The 13,398-nt window shown below is 46.7% G+C and overlaps 1 protein-coding gene across 3 annotated transcripts in view; it reads right to left on the bottom strand.

Annotated features, from left to right (window-relative positions):
* TSPAN12 (tetraspanin 12) overlaps nt 1-11,904 on the bottom strand; it is a 76,274-nt gene extending 64,370 nt beyond the window's left edge. Inside the window, exons 1-2 of one of the 3 annotated variants that reach the window (XM_077338410.1) lie at nt 11,562-11,904; nt 10,598-10,743 (exon numbers count right to left, since the gene is read on the bottom strand). In XM_077338410.1, coding sequence (XP_077194525.1) covers nt 10,598-10,663 — 66 coding nt within the window. In that variant the 5' untranslated portion in view covers nt 10,664-10,743; nt 11,562-11,904. The remainder of the gene's footprint in view (nt 1-10,597; nt 10,744-11,561) is intronic. The other 2 variants (XM_077338411.1, XM_077338409.1) reach the window with 2 other exon arrangements.
* Nucleotides 11,905-13,398: the final 1,494 nt, after the last annotated feature.

Raw genomic sequence — 13,398 nt, 5'->3', positions numbered from 1 at the left:
CTGTGTGAAAACCTAAACTTATAGATGCACTATTATTAGAACTGACATTAGCAGGCATGAAAAGTAGACACAGTGTTTTGAAAAGTAGACACAGTGGCCAGGTAAAATTCTGTGGAGGTTTTTCTCCTGCATGTAATCTGGAGGAGGAATGTGTCTCATGGCTTAAGTGCCACTCAGCACTTAACATCCACTCAGGGCAGCTGTAACACCTGAGTGCCTCAACTTCCAACCGGCTTGCCTATCTGTCCAGCGGCCAGCCAACTGCCTTCCCTCCCCCACCCCTGACCACCCCCTCCTCCTTCTACTTCCCTTGAGGCTTGGAGGCTGCAGATCCCTGCCACATGTGAGCTACCCCTGCCAGTGAGTTCCCTAACAGCTCCCTGCAGCCTTTCCAGGTCCTGGGGAGAGGGAGAGGCCATCCACAGAGTTCTTCCATTCCACCCCCCTAATCTAGCGCCCGTTGTATCCCTGAATGCAATGGGCTTGGACATAGTATGGTATATTAGCAAAGAGGCTACAGAACCCGATCTTTTTTTCTGACCCTTCCAGTCCCCATTCCCACAGCTTACCTGCATGCAGCCACAGCCCACTAAGTCCTTTTCTGTCTGCCAGGCTCAGGTCTGAAGGTAAAAACCCAATTGAACAAGAGCACCAGGGGACAGAGGCTATGGTGGGTTGACAAATTATGGAGAGGAAGAGTCCAGGTCAACACACTTAAATCAAGACACTCCTCTGCTCTGCAATTCTAGGTAACAGCAGCAGAGCTTGCTTAAAACATAGAGATCTTGTCACTCTGGCATCAAGTTTGGCCAGAAAGCAAGGAAGGCAATTCCACTCCTACATATTTGCATCTAAGAGGAACTATGGTTTTTCACAGTAAAATGAAAGAAGACACCCACAGGAGTGACCGACCTTTCAGACTCTGCTGGAGATTATGGCTTAGTGGACGAAACATCTGGCTTGGAATCTTTATTCTCAGTAGAACTATCTGTTCAAATTAAGCAGGCCCAGGCTTACATTTGTGTGCTGAACTGCACTGTCAAATGGAGTGATATTTTCCAGTCTTAAATTTAAAAAACAAACACCTGTGCCATTATTTTGGATTGTTTGGATATTAAATACCATCCATCACTGTCCCTTTACAACAGAATCTGTTTTAGCCTCAGGCAAATCTCTCTCTTCCTTGTCCAGTCTGCCTTTGCAGAAGCAAAAACTGTGGACATGTTGCAAATACTCTGCACAAGACACTGATTGGTTCAAGGTCAGCCAAAGTGTTAGACAAGGGTGTCTCTTATTACCTTTTCTTTTTAACCTATACGCAGAGGTAATTATGCAGAAGCTTAATCTGGAGGAATCTACAATTGGAGTCAAAATTGGAGGTCGTAACATCAATAATCTCCTCTATGCCGATGATACAACACTCCTTGCCGAATCGGAGCGTGATCTGAAGACCCTGATAAAGAGACTAAAGAAGCAAGTGAAAAGATGGGACTATACCTAAATATCAAAAAGGCCAAGATCATGACAACTACTGGCAGTAGCACCAAAGTCACGATTGACAATGAGAACATTGGATGTATTGATGAGTTCATCTTTCTTGGCTCTATGATCACTCAAAGTGGTGGATGCAGCCATGAAATCAAACGGCAAATAACTCTGGGGCGGAACACACTGTTAAGCCTGAATCGAATATGGAAAAATAGAAATATCAGCCTTAATACAAAGTGCCAGCTAGTCAACACCATTGTCTTCCCCATAACAAGCTATGGATGTGAAAGCTGGACCCTGAAGAAGGAAGTCAGGAGGGGAATAGATGCTTTCGAATTATGGTGTTGGAGATGAATGCTGCAAATACCATGGACAGCCAAAGTTACCAACAAGATAGTTTTGGAGAGGAGCAAACCAACTATGTCATTAGAAGGCAAAATATTACGGCTAAAGCTCACTTGCTTTGGACACATCATGTGATCAGACTTGCTAAAAAAATCATTAATGCTCAGCAGCAAAAGGAAACGTGGTCACCAAAAGGATCTGCTGGCTCGACACGATCAAAGCCGATACAGGGATGACATTGAACCAACTAAAAAAAGCAGTCAGAGACGGGCGTATTCCTTTAGAATCGCCTAGGGTCGGACACGACTGAACGGATAACATCATCATCATAATTGGTTTGTGAACATATGTGGCTTTGCAGCTGTGTACAAAATGGTCCCTATTCTCCATGCACAATTTTCAATACAACTGGTTCTTCAGAAGATGGGAACAATCACATAATCATGTTTAAAGAGGTGCCAGGATTCATGGGTATTGGTTGTTCTCTAAAATTTCTCAAACAGAGACACTCGCATCAAAACATATACTACCAATAGTAGTACTGTCTACTCCAATAGGCAGCTTGGGGCTGAGGCCTTTCCAATCACCTACTACGTGATCCTTTTTAACTGGAGATGCCAGGGCCCATGAATGTGAGACTTTCTGCATACTAAGTAGATGGTTCTACCACTGACTCATCTGTTTCTTTCACCCTATTATATTCTTGTTGAAGTAAACATACATTTTAAATGACCCCTTAGAAGTACTCTCACGGCCATCTTTCCAACTGCTTTTATACATTAACTGTCAATTTAGCCTTCCCTAGTTTACCTTGCAACATAAACATTTAGAAGATAAACATATTTTAAATGCTATGCCACCCTACATGCTTACCAGCACTACCACCTAAACCATCACTCTTGTCCTAATCAATGTTCCCTGTAATTTCCCCCACTACTAAGCAGAGCAGAACTGCTGCTATCTTAAAAGGGTCAATAGGTAGTGCAGGACCCTGTGCAGCTCCAGACTGCTTCTGAGCAGGGCTTCCTGTGCTAATGAACGGCAGCTTACTGTGGACAACTTAACAGGAGCATTGGTCCAAGCAGGGTGAACGCCATTAAAAATGCTGAGTCCTTTCCTGAAAGTGATTGTCCTTTCCTCCAGGAAAGACAAAACGTCTTCCTAAGAAAACATATTCCAAAAATAGATCAATAGTTTATCCTTTCACTAACTTCAGACTATTACAGATGTTGAATTGTACAATGAGTCCCCCCCCCCAATTTTTTTTCATTTTATTAAGTACTCTATTCCTGGCATTGGTCAGATGTGGATTTACAGGATATCCAGTTCTCAACTATCCAGGGCAGGCCATGTGGCCACCTTGAATAATCCACTGACAATGCAATCCCGTCTGATTATTTATTTATTTACTAGTAATCAAGCCCGCTGCAGCTAAATGCAGCGGGCGCTAGGGACTCACTGTGGGTGGGGGTCCCTCGGCGGCGTTCTTCCGGCGGCAGCGGCAGTCCGATGGGGCGGTGGCTGCCCTGGGCGGCGTTCTTTCACCGCGTCAGGCTGCCAGGGGCTCCCTCGGGCGGCGGCCTGACGCAGCGAGAGGCGCAAAGCGCCTCTCGCCGCGTCAGGCCGGGAGCAACTGCGAGCCGCGCTGTGCACGGCTCGCAGTTGCTTGGGCTGGGAATCGGAGGGACCAATCGGCAGGCGCAAAGCGCCTGCCAATTGGTCCCTCCGATTGTCTGTTGTGAGGAAGGGTCCAATCCGGACCCTTCCTCATCATGGACAAATCCCACCTAGCAAGCCCTTAACCATTTATTTAGTCCGCGGCGCCCGCAGCGCCATGGGCGGTTTAAAGATTTGTAATATATTACAGCCTAAACCCAACTCTAAAAAGGATTATTCTGTAAGAGTCCATTCTTCCATTAATTTTTTTAGAGCCATTGTTTCACTGATTGGTTTTAGAACCATTGTCTCCTCCGGCATGGTTACCTCATTTCTATTCCTGATGCTGGATAATTTCTTAAGAAATCCTGTAGCTTCTGCAAAATAAACCACGGTGCCCTGTTCCATTTTCCTCTATGGTCCTTAACTTTTTATGCCTCACTCACAGGGCAACAAATTACAGCCAGGATGCAGGGAACCAATTTTTGAAACTCCCCAGGTACTCCTAAGAGCCAAATTGAATGCATCGCCTGAAGCCTAAACACTATGTCCACCTCAGTGCTTTGAAAAGCAGTTATATCTGGCATTAAATTTGAGAATTGCCTATTTTCCCTGGTTTACTAAACACTACCTAGTACATGGAACGAGAGATCAGAAACCAATGGTATATTTTATACCACTTTATTGTATATATAATAGGTAATGTATCTTAAAAGCAACCGCCCTCTGAGAAGCTGTTGTAACAAGCCTGTAATAGGACAATAAAGCAACTGTTGCTGGTTTGTAGCCCCAAGTTTGGGCTTGCCCTGAGCAGATAGCTAGCAGGGGGGAAAATAACATCTTTAAGAAATTCCTTCACATCAATAGCTGTCTTCTTTTAGTTAAGTCAAGCACAAGCCATATGAATACTGAGTAGAAAACATGCTGAGGGGAGTTTATACTAGCACTCTACAATTAGTTGAGTTTTCTCCATCAACTCTTACAGTACAGCCCAGTAGTAGATGAACTGTTTTTTTGTACTCAGCCCAAAGTCGCTTACAATTACCTCCCCCTCCCACCCCACAACAGAAGTAGGTGAGGCCAAGAGATCCCTAATAACTGACTGAGAGTCCAAGGTCACTCAGCTGGCTACATGTGGAAGAGGAGTGGGGAGTCAAACATAGTGACAAATTATTACTAACCCATGAGTTGTTTGATTTTAATTTAGACCTTGAAAACCTGATTTCTTTTGCAAAGCATTTTACAGCAAGATTCTTCCCTCCTCCATTTTCTCATCATAACAAAGGGGGAAGTGCCATGACTCAATGGCAGGGCATCTGCTTGCTATGCAGAAAGTCCTAGGCTCAATCTTCACTTTAAAAAATTCATAGTCCTGTTCACAAGTTACAATGAATGCATGTACAGTAAATGTACAGGGGACACTTGATCACTCTTTGGAAAGCCAGCTTGGTGTAGTGGCTAAGAGCGATAGACTCTTGATCTGGATAATTGGGATTTATTCTCCACTCCTCCACATTGCAGCCAGCTGGATGACCTTGGGCCAGCCATAGATCTCTTAGGGCTGTTCTGTCAGAGCTGTCTCAGCTCCACCTACCTCACAGGATGTCTGTGATGGGGAGAGGAAGGGAAAGGTATTTGTAAATGGCTTAGGGACTCCTTTAGGCACTGAAAAGCGGGGTATAAAAAGCCATTCTCTTTCTCTATACAGTGAGTTACTTCCATGTTACTGTCATCATAGGTACCATTTAAATGTGATAGAAACCCACATTTATCTAGGTACTTCTTTATTTATCTACAGTCCACCTTTCTCACAGAGACTGACAGCAGATTATACAGAATGAGACAAGACAATCAGCTAAAGGGGACATTCAATACACAATGCATTTGGATTGTAGAAGTTGTGAACCACCAGAAAGAAGTGAAGCACAGCATAAGTATTCCCTTGACACATTAAACACTGCAAAAGCTGCACAACAGGATCCTACTTACAGTAAGGTATACACAGCTATGCATTGGGGACCTAAAGTAGCTTACATTGTTCTCCTGTCCTCTATTTTATATAAGCAGCAACAGCAGTAGTAGTGTTGGTTTTTATACTCCACTTTTACCCTAAGGAGTCTCAGAACAGCTTACAGTTTTCTTCCCTCCCTTTCCTTTCCCCACAAAAGCCAGCTTGTGAGAAAGGTGGGGCTGAGAGAGTTCTGAGAGACCTGGAACTGGACCAAGGTCACTTCACGTGGCTTCATGTGGAAGAGAGGAAAATCCAACCCAGTTCTCTAGATTAGAGTCCACTACTCCTAGCCACTACACCATGCCAACTCTCATGATTAATGAGGTAACCCTGTGAGGTGACTGGCTCAAGGTCTAGGTGACCACACTGATGACATTGTGCTGGGCTTCAGCCTGGTGTTTTCATCAGGTTGCCCTGCTGCTTCCTGGCTCCATATGGAGGAGCCTTTTGCCCAGTGCACATCATCCACTCTGGAATTGTGCCTCCGCACTGGAGCCAGGGCAGCGAGGGCAGCGAGGTTCCGTCATGTTGTGGGGCAGTGTGGGTCTGGGGTTATTTTTTTAATTTTCAAGAATGTGGTATTGCACATTACCGTGTTCTTAACAATGGAAAAATGCCCCAGGCAGCTCTGTGGCACTGCAGAATGCTACAGAGCCTCCTGGGGTGTTTTTTGTTCCTTTTAAGATGCTGTAATTGGGAGAGGAGCCAGACCAGGATGGCCTGACTCTTCCCTTGATGCACAGGCCTGCCCTGACCTAGGCCCTGTTGCTGCCTGGGAACATAGATATATCCACATTTCTTTGCCATGGGGCAATGGAGGGCCTGAGTTGGGCCACGCCTAGGATAGCCCTGACTCAACACCAACATCAAGAGAAACTGTGAATTTGCTTCACCGTCATAAAAGCAGTAAGGCAGTGCTAATTCCTGGTAGAGAAACAGCCCCAATAAGTTTCCATGTTGAGTATAGAACCATAGAATCATCGAGTTGGAAGGGACCTCCAGGGTCATCTAATCCACCCCCCACACACACACGCACACACTATGCAGAAACTTGCAACTACCTGCCTACCCACAGTGAACCCAATTTCATGCCCAAGTGATCCCCCCCCCTATCCAGAATCCATCCTGGCCTGGAGGAAATTCACCTACCAGCCCACAGTGGCCATCAGCGATTCCCTGGGTATGCAAGGAAGGACCACAAGAGACAAACACTGGAACATCCCTTCCCGCCCAACTACTCACAATCTGCCTAAGTTCATAAAATCAGCATTTGTGTCAGAGGATTAACTAGCCTGTGCTTAAAGTAAATTATTTAATAGACTCTGGAGAAGAGATGCCAATCCACACTCTGCTAGACCAATGGTATGATGTGTTATAAGGCATTTATGTGAACAATACTGTTAGAGAGGCCATGGTTCCAAAATGGGCCTACATATTAATAACTCTCTAAACAGTTCACCACACCAACTCTGCTTTAACCCTGGTTAAGATCTCAAGCGTACAGTGAAATCATACCTTCAGCACTGAACCCTGCCCCTATAGAGCATGTTGAGGGAGGGGGAGATATTAGCAATTGCCTATCACATTGCAAATGAAGAAGCTGGAGAGGGAAGGAGATATCAACCACAACCACTGGCTTAGATATTCAGAAGGAATGCTTAGCCATGTGTGCATTGGACCCACGTGTCAAAGATTGTTTGAGCCATCTAGTCTTCCTTTCTATGGCAAACCATGATGGTGATGATGGCATGATGAACTTCAATACCTTTCAGTTTTACTACGCTGAATTTATTCTTGATGTTATTGGGATATCTTACTACATTGCTGTTTCATTAGTAGTTGAATGTTTGACTAGCGTTTATGGTGTGCTTTATTGTTGCTTTGCTATTATTAAAGGTTTTGAACCACTTTCTTTTAGGTAAGCCATCTCCTGGGCTGTCTCAGTTGGAAGGCCAGTGACAGACATCTTAAATGAACCCCTGCCAGTCCAGATGGCAAGCCATTTCACACTCCAGCCCTTGCAGCACTTTGGTAAGCATTCCACAGCCTTTTGGCAATCTTTCTGAAGATGCCTTTAAAGGAAAAAGGGCTTTGAGGGCAATGTTTCTTAACTTTTAAAAGGCAGGGGCTGAATGGTTGGAGGACAAGGCAAGAGCCATAGTTTGCCAAAGTACGTCAAATAATTCTCTGAAACGGAAATGAAAGATCGCCACCCTTGAAGGTGTGGGACCTGAGCTCAAGCTTATACATGTCTCCTCAGGAGGACATCCCATGGAATTCAAGGGGCCTTCATTCTTAGTAAGCAACAGTTAGAACTGCAATACAAAGAGCACAAGACCTGTCTTCTTGTGCCACTGGAAAAGAACGTAATCGATGCACACAGAGACCTTGACAGGCATGGCAGCTGAGCACCCCAGGGACATCTGGGCCCTACAGCAAGAATTATGAAATCTGGCAGCAACATGTGAATAGGGAGGTTGTGCAACAGCCTGGAGCAAAAAAGCACACAGAAACTTCAAATAATCTGGAGGGAAACAGACTCAAGGACCCCAGCACTAAAAATCCCCACAAACATCAGAAACATTGAATGCCCAACTAGTGACTGAGATGCAAAGAGCCCTGTGTCTTGTGCATGCTTCCATGCCTAGTCAGCCTCAGAATCACAGAAGCCGTCATCCCAGGGTCCTAAGAGTCAGAGGGGTAGGGGGGGCTGCCAAAACAAGGGGGCTGACTTCAATGGACTTAGAAAAGTACAGCTCCGTTTAGGATTGTACTGTTAATGGACTCATTGTTATCAATGAGATTTCATCTCTATTTATTTTGCTTATTCATTGCCAATTTTATTTATTTATTTAGCTTATTTATCGCTCACCTTTCTCACTGAGACTCAAAGTGGATTACGGAGTATGGAAAGAAAAAAAATGTAATCATACAGACAGAATCAAATTATTTAGTTTATTTGTCATGATTCAGCATAATAATACCTACCTCCTACACTGTAGGAGAATGGAGTCCACAGGCTGGAGAGTGTCAAGAGGCAAGACAATACGTTTGACAAGCCATAATATGTGTTTGAATGCTTTGACTAAGTTGCTCTTTTTTTCCCCCTCTCCCTGCCTTGTAAAGGTGTTCCAAGAGTCATATAGGAGAACTGTAAAGTACAGAACTTTGCACACTACCAACTGTTTAGGTCTCTAATGGCCTCTAGCCTCCACGTCAATGAATAGCAAAGGCTGTTCATTAGCAACAGCAGCAGTATTAGTACGTTAAAGGATTACCCCTCAACTGCCCATCTTAGAGCAGACCGCATGTGAGAATCACCTACACTTCAAATTGTGCTTTGAAGTGCCTTTAAAGAAATAGTTGCGATGAAATCATGTTTACAAAGAAAGACACCATACATTTTGATACTATACATTTGACAGCCATGAGTGCCCCTGTGAGGATCAAAAAATAGACATAGAAGAAGCCACCCAGGAGCCCCTGGATAGCCCCAGTGCAGCAGGAAAGTTAAGAATTAAAAAACTGAAGGGAGAAGGTAAAAACACCAATATGGAAGCAGGGATGCCTCCACAAACACCATGGGAGGGGGGAAGGTTGATGATCTTAATTGGATAAGATGCTGGGCAAGAAATTCTTGGCAGCAACCATCAAGAGCAGGCAGGCAAGTGGGCTACTACTGGCCAGAAGAGAGAGGGGAAAGAGGAGACAAGGCCAAACAAGTGTGTGTGTGTGTGTGTGTGTGTGTGTGTGTGAGAGAGAGAGAGAGAGAGAGAGAGAGAGAGAGAGACATGTGATAGGGAAATGGGTGACTGGATAGGAAGGCAAGCTGCCAGGATAGGGAAAAACAAGACAGGCAGGTGAGTGAGGGGATACAACCAGAAAATGTAGACAGGCCACAGGTAGGAAGAATCAGCTGGGCCTGCTGGCAAGAAAGGCTGACTTGGCAGGCAGGCAGGAAGGGAACAGATTTTGGGGGGGGGGAGTAATTTCCTCTCTCTGGAGAGTCTTCACAGGTCCTGCTCTTGTGACTAGCTAAAGTAGTTTCTGGCATTCTTTCCCAGCCTCTTCACATTCCATCACACTTCAGTGTGACCAGGAAACAAAATTAAGAATGAGGCCATGAGGAGAGAGTCACCAATGGCATACAATCAGCTTTGCCTTTCCCCACGCCATTGTGAACGTCTTCGTTTTGTCATGTAAGTGAGCTGTTGCATTACATGGTTAAACCCACCCTTCCTTCAAAGAGTTTTCTTGGGGGGAGGCACTCTTCTCCTCCATTTTATCTATACAACCATCCTGCAAAGCAGGTTCAGTTGCAACAGAGGGACTAGTTTTACCAAATGGGGCAATTGCATCCTGGTCCTAGTCTAACAATCAAACTAGGACACCAGCTCTTAGTTATATTCATCCCAATAACTGGCTTTGCTACATCCATTGGAATAAAAGGGATGCACTTAACTCATTCAAGTGGTTTGGGTTGAGGACAAAGTCTCCCTCTGCCCAACAGGATGGCCGTGGCCATCTCTCAAAGGGATCCTGCTGGGATGAAATGAGGAAGACAGGAGAAGCTGGACTCCTCCCCGCCCCAAAACTTTGCCATATATAAGCTCTCTTCATGCAAACCCCAATGACTGTTTCAAAAACATATTTCGGAGTTCAGCTGTTTACAGGTATGCAATCAACACATGCATACAGAGCTAGATCAAATCCTAACAAATGGTTGAAGGACTCAAGGAAGACAAAAAAATGCTGACAGAATAAAACATTGCGTTAATATCAAGGAGCACATCCTTGAATTTGCATAATTGAGTCAGTCTCTGGCACAAGGCACTCTTAGGGTATTTTCACAGGCAACATTAAAATTAGTTTTTACTTTTTCCACATCTGAGTCAAGTGCAAACACAACCGTGGCCAGAATATGTTTGCATTTTTATTTTATTTTTTAAAGATTTCTGTCCTGCAGAAAAACTGATAAAGAATCTGGGTGAATTAAATGCCTGCTTAGCTGTGCCCTTTGATGCTATGTCTGCAGGGCCTGTAATTCGAGCAGGGCTATTGCCACCTGCTTGCTCACAGAGGGACGTGGGAACTCACCCAGAAGAGCAGATTGAGGGCATAGAGGAGGCAGCGCAAACACTTCACTGAGTCCTCTCTGGCCATTGTGAGAGCTGTCCGGGAGAAAGCCCCATCCTCAGCTACGTCCTCTTCTTGGAGCCCCCCAATAGCCAAAGCCAAGTAATCTGAAAAAGAAATGGGGAGGGGGGCATCCTTCCCTTTAAACCAAAGCACAGGTCATGCAATGTGCTGTCCCTTGGCATCCAGTCACATGGCCTGTCAAGATGGCACCTTTCTCCCCCCCCCCACCGCCCCCAGCTCCTGAGCCTCACAAAGTCATTACCATGGAGCTGAACCTCCGGGCATGCTTCGGAAGGGTGTGCAAAGTGAATCTGGTCATTACACATTAACCACAGGGACACGGGACAGTTAATGTGGCAGTTAAGATATCCATGCTCAGTGATCCAGACACAAGGCGCTCCCCGCGATGACACGTTTGAGGATCGGAGCGTTACTTGTGCTGAGCTCCTTCTGGGAGCGGCGGCGGGCGGCGGGGGGCGGGGGTGAGCTTCCAAAGTGTGTGTGGCGGGGGGGGGGGGAGAGAAATACTCTCCCTCGCAACTTGGAGCCGTCGAGCTGCCAAAGGCATGTCGAAAGAAGTTTGTCTAAAAGGCAATACCGGGGGGGGGGGGGGAGATGTTCAGTCTCTAAGAAATGACAGACAGGAAACCCCCGGGAGGGAGGGAAGGAGGCTACCGCTGTGGCAGCGCAGTGAACACAGCGAAGGAGTTTTTAATCTCCCCCCTCCCCCCCCAAAAAAAGATGTCACTTTGGGCAAATCAATGCCATTCACTTGCAGAGCGCTCAAGCGCCGTCTCTTCTGCCCCGCGGGGTTTGCTATCGCCTTCGCGCCCGGCGCCTCTGATAGATCGCCGTGCCGGAGACAGAAGCGCTGGGCTGGAAGGCAGGCGAGAGGGGCGAAGTCGAAGGAGGGCTTACTTACCATGCTCTCCGCGTGGGCTGCCAAACAGTCCCGCTCGCCCCGGCCCCTGCCCCTGCCCCACTGCTCCGACGGGGCCAGGGACCCCTGAGCCGCCAAGGGGGACGCCGCGCTAGCCCTGCTGCCGCCGCGGCTCGGGCGAGAACTTTCCCTTCAAACTCTTCGTTCCTCCCACCTCCGTCCCCAGCCCGGACTGGCGGCTCAGTGAAAGGCAGCGACCAGCTGCACAAATCGTTGCCACGCATGCTCCGCGTCCCGCTCGGAGGCGTCTGTCGGGTCTTAGAGTCCCCCCGGCCGCGCTCTCTTCCCCGGCTTTAAACTTTCTTCGACGGCGCCCTCGGGCAGGCCGACCTCTTGACGGAGCGCGGAAAAGGAAAAACAGGCTTTCCTGCTTAGACACGTGCTCTTTGTGGCGATTCAGGCTGCAAGGCTTCCGTGGGCCTCTGGGACAAGGCAAACCTTCCAGGTTCGGCCTTTCGTAGGCGCAGTAGTCGCAGGCGCGCACGCTAATCACTTTCATTATTGCTCGCCTGTTAAGATCTTCTTTGAGAATCGTCCCAACTTTACGTTTGGCGTGCGGGGAAGGAAATGGTTCGTTATTTCGACAACGAGAGTCCCGGCAGCGCTGGCTTGAACATTTCTAAACCCTAAGGACGCCTGTAGGCTGGCAGCAGGGAAGGGGAATCCAGTGGGAAACGGGACTATGGGGTCAGCACCTTAACCTTGAAGCACAGAAATGACACAAGATGTGCGAGTCGCGGGATGAGTGCTCTTGACATCTTGCAGCAGCGATCCCTGTGGCCTTCGAGGGCCACCCCATCAAGGGAACAGGGAAGGGCTATCTTTAGAGGATGCTGACCTCTAGACAAGGTGGAGGAGGAGGAGGAAGGAAGCAACACTTCTCCTTAGTCCTCTTCAAACAAGCCCTTCTGCCTCGCTCTTTCTGCCCCAGGCAGATTGAGGCTGCCAAGAAAGGAGGTCACTTAATGCGAAGAACAGGGCGGATGGGAGAGGGCCCAGAAGGCAAGTTCTCCTGTGAAAGAGTTGATGGGCTGGGCTGCATGTCAGAAAGAGAAATTGCATTAAGTTACATGAGAAGGAAACGTTCAGCACTATCATTCTAGATGACTTTATTAATATGTCATCACTATAACTGGCTTTGTGATATCACGCAGTGAGAAGGGAATTATCACAATAAGAAGTATGCTTATGGCGACCATGTATTACTGCAGGAAAACTAGGCACACAATTTCACAATACAAAAAAGAGATCCAGCAGTACTTGCATTTTCTCAAGTTTGCTTGCCCGTCCCCAGGTACCCATTCATGCCTTTCTCTCATCCTAGGCATGGACAAGCCTTAGTACTAGTCAGCTCATAACTGTGGTTCCCCTCATCCTAGAGCCAGCTTGGTGTAGTGGTTAAGAGCAGCAGCCTCCAATCTGGAGAACTGGATTTGATTCCCCTCCACACGCTGCCAGCTGGCTGACATTGGGCCAGTCACAGTTCTCTTAGAACTCTCTCAGCCCCACCTACCTCACAGGGTGTCTGTTGGGGAGAGGAAGGGGGAGAAATTGTAAACCACTTTGAGACTTCTTTGGGTAGTAGAAAGCAGGGTACAAAAAAAAACAGCTCTTCTTTTACTACCACATGACTCTGATATCACACAACTATCTAATTGCTCATTTAGTCTCAGGCCTAGAAAACTGTAGGCCTACTGTGTGACAGGATAGTATAAGAATGAATAGTAAAGGCACCTAAAGCAAGCACATTTTGGCACCTCCCCTCCCCCTGCTTTAGGGGTTTAATAAAGTGAGGGAATTTCCCCCAGCCTCCAAAACC

Source organism: Paroedura picta, chromosome 5 (assembly GCF_049243985.1).
Source record: "Paroedura picta isolate Pp20150507F chromosome 5, Ppicta_v3.0, whole genome shotgun sequence".
Taxonomy (NCBI): Eukaryota; Metazoa; Chordata; class Lepidosauria; order Squamata; family Gekkonidae; genus Paroedura; species Paroedura picta.
This window is presented reverse-complemented; position numbering and strand designations above follow the sequence as displayed.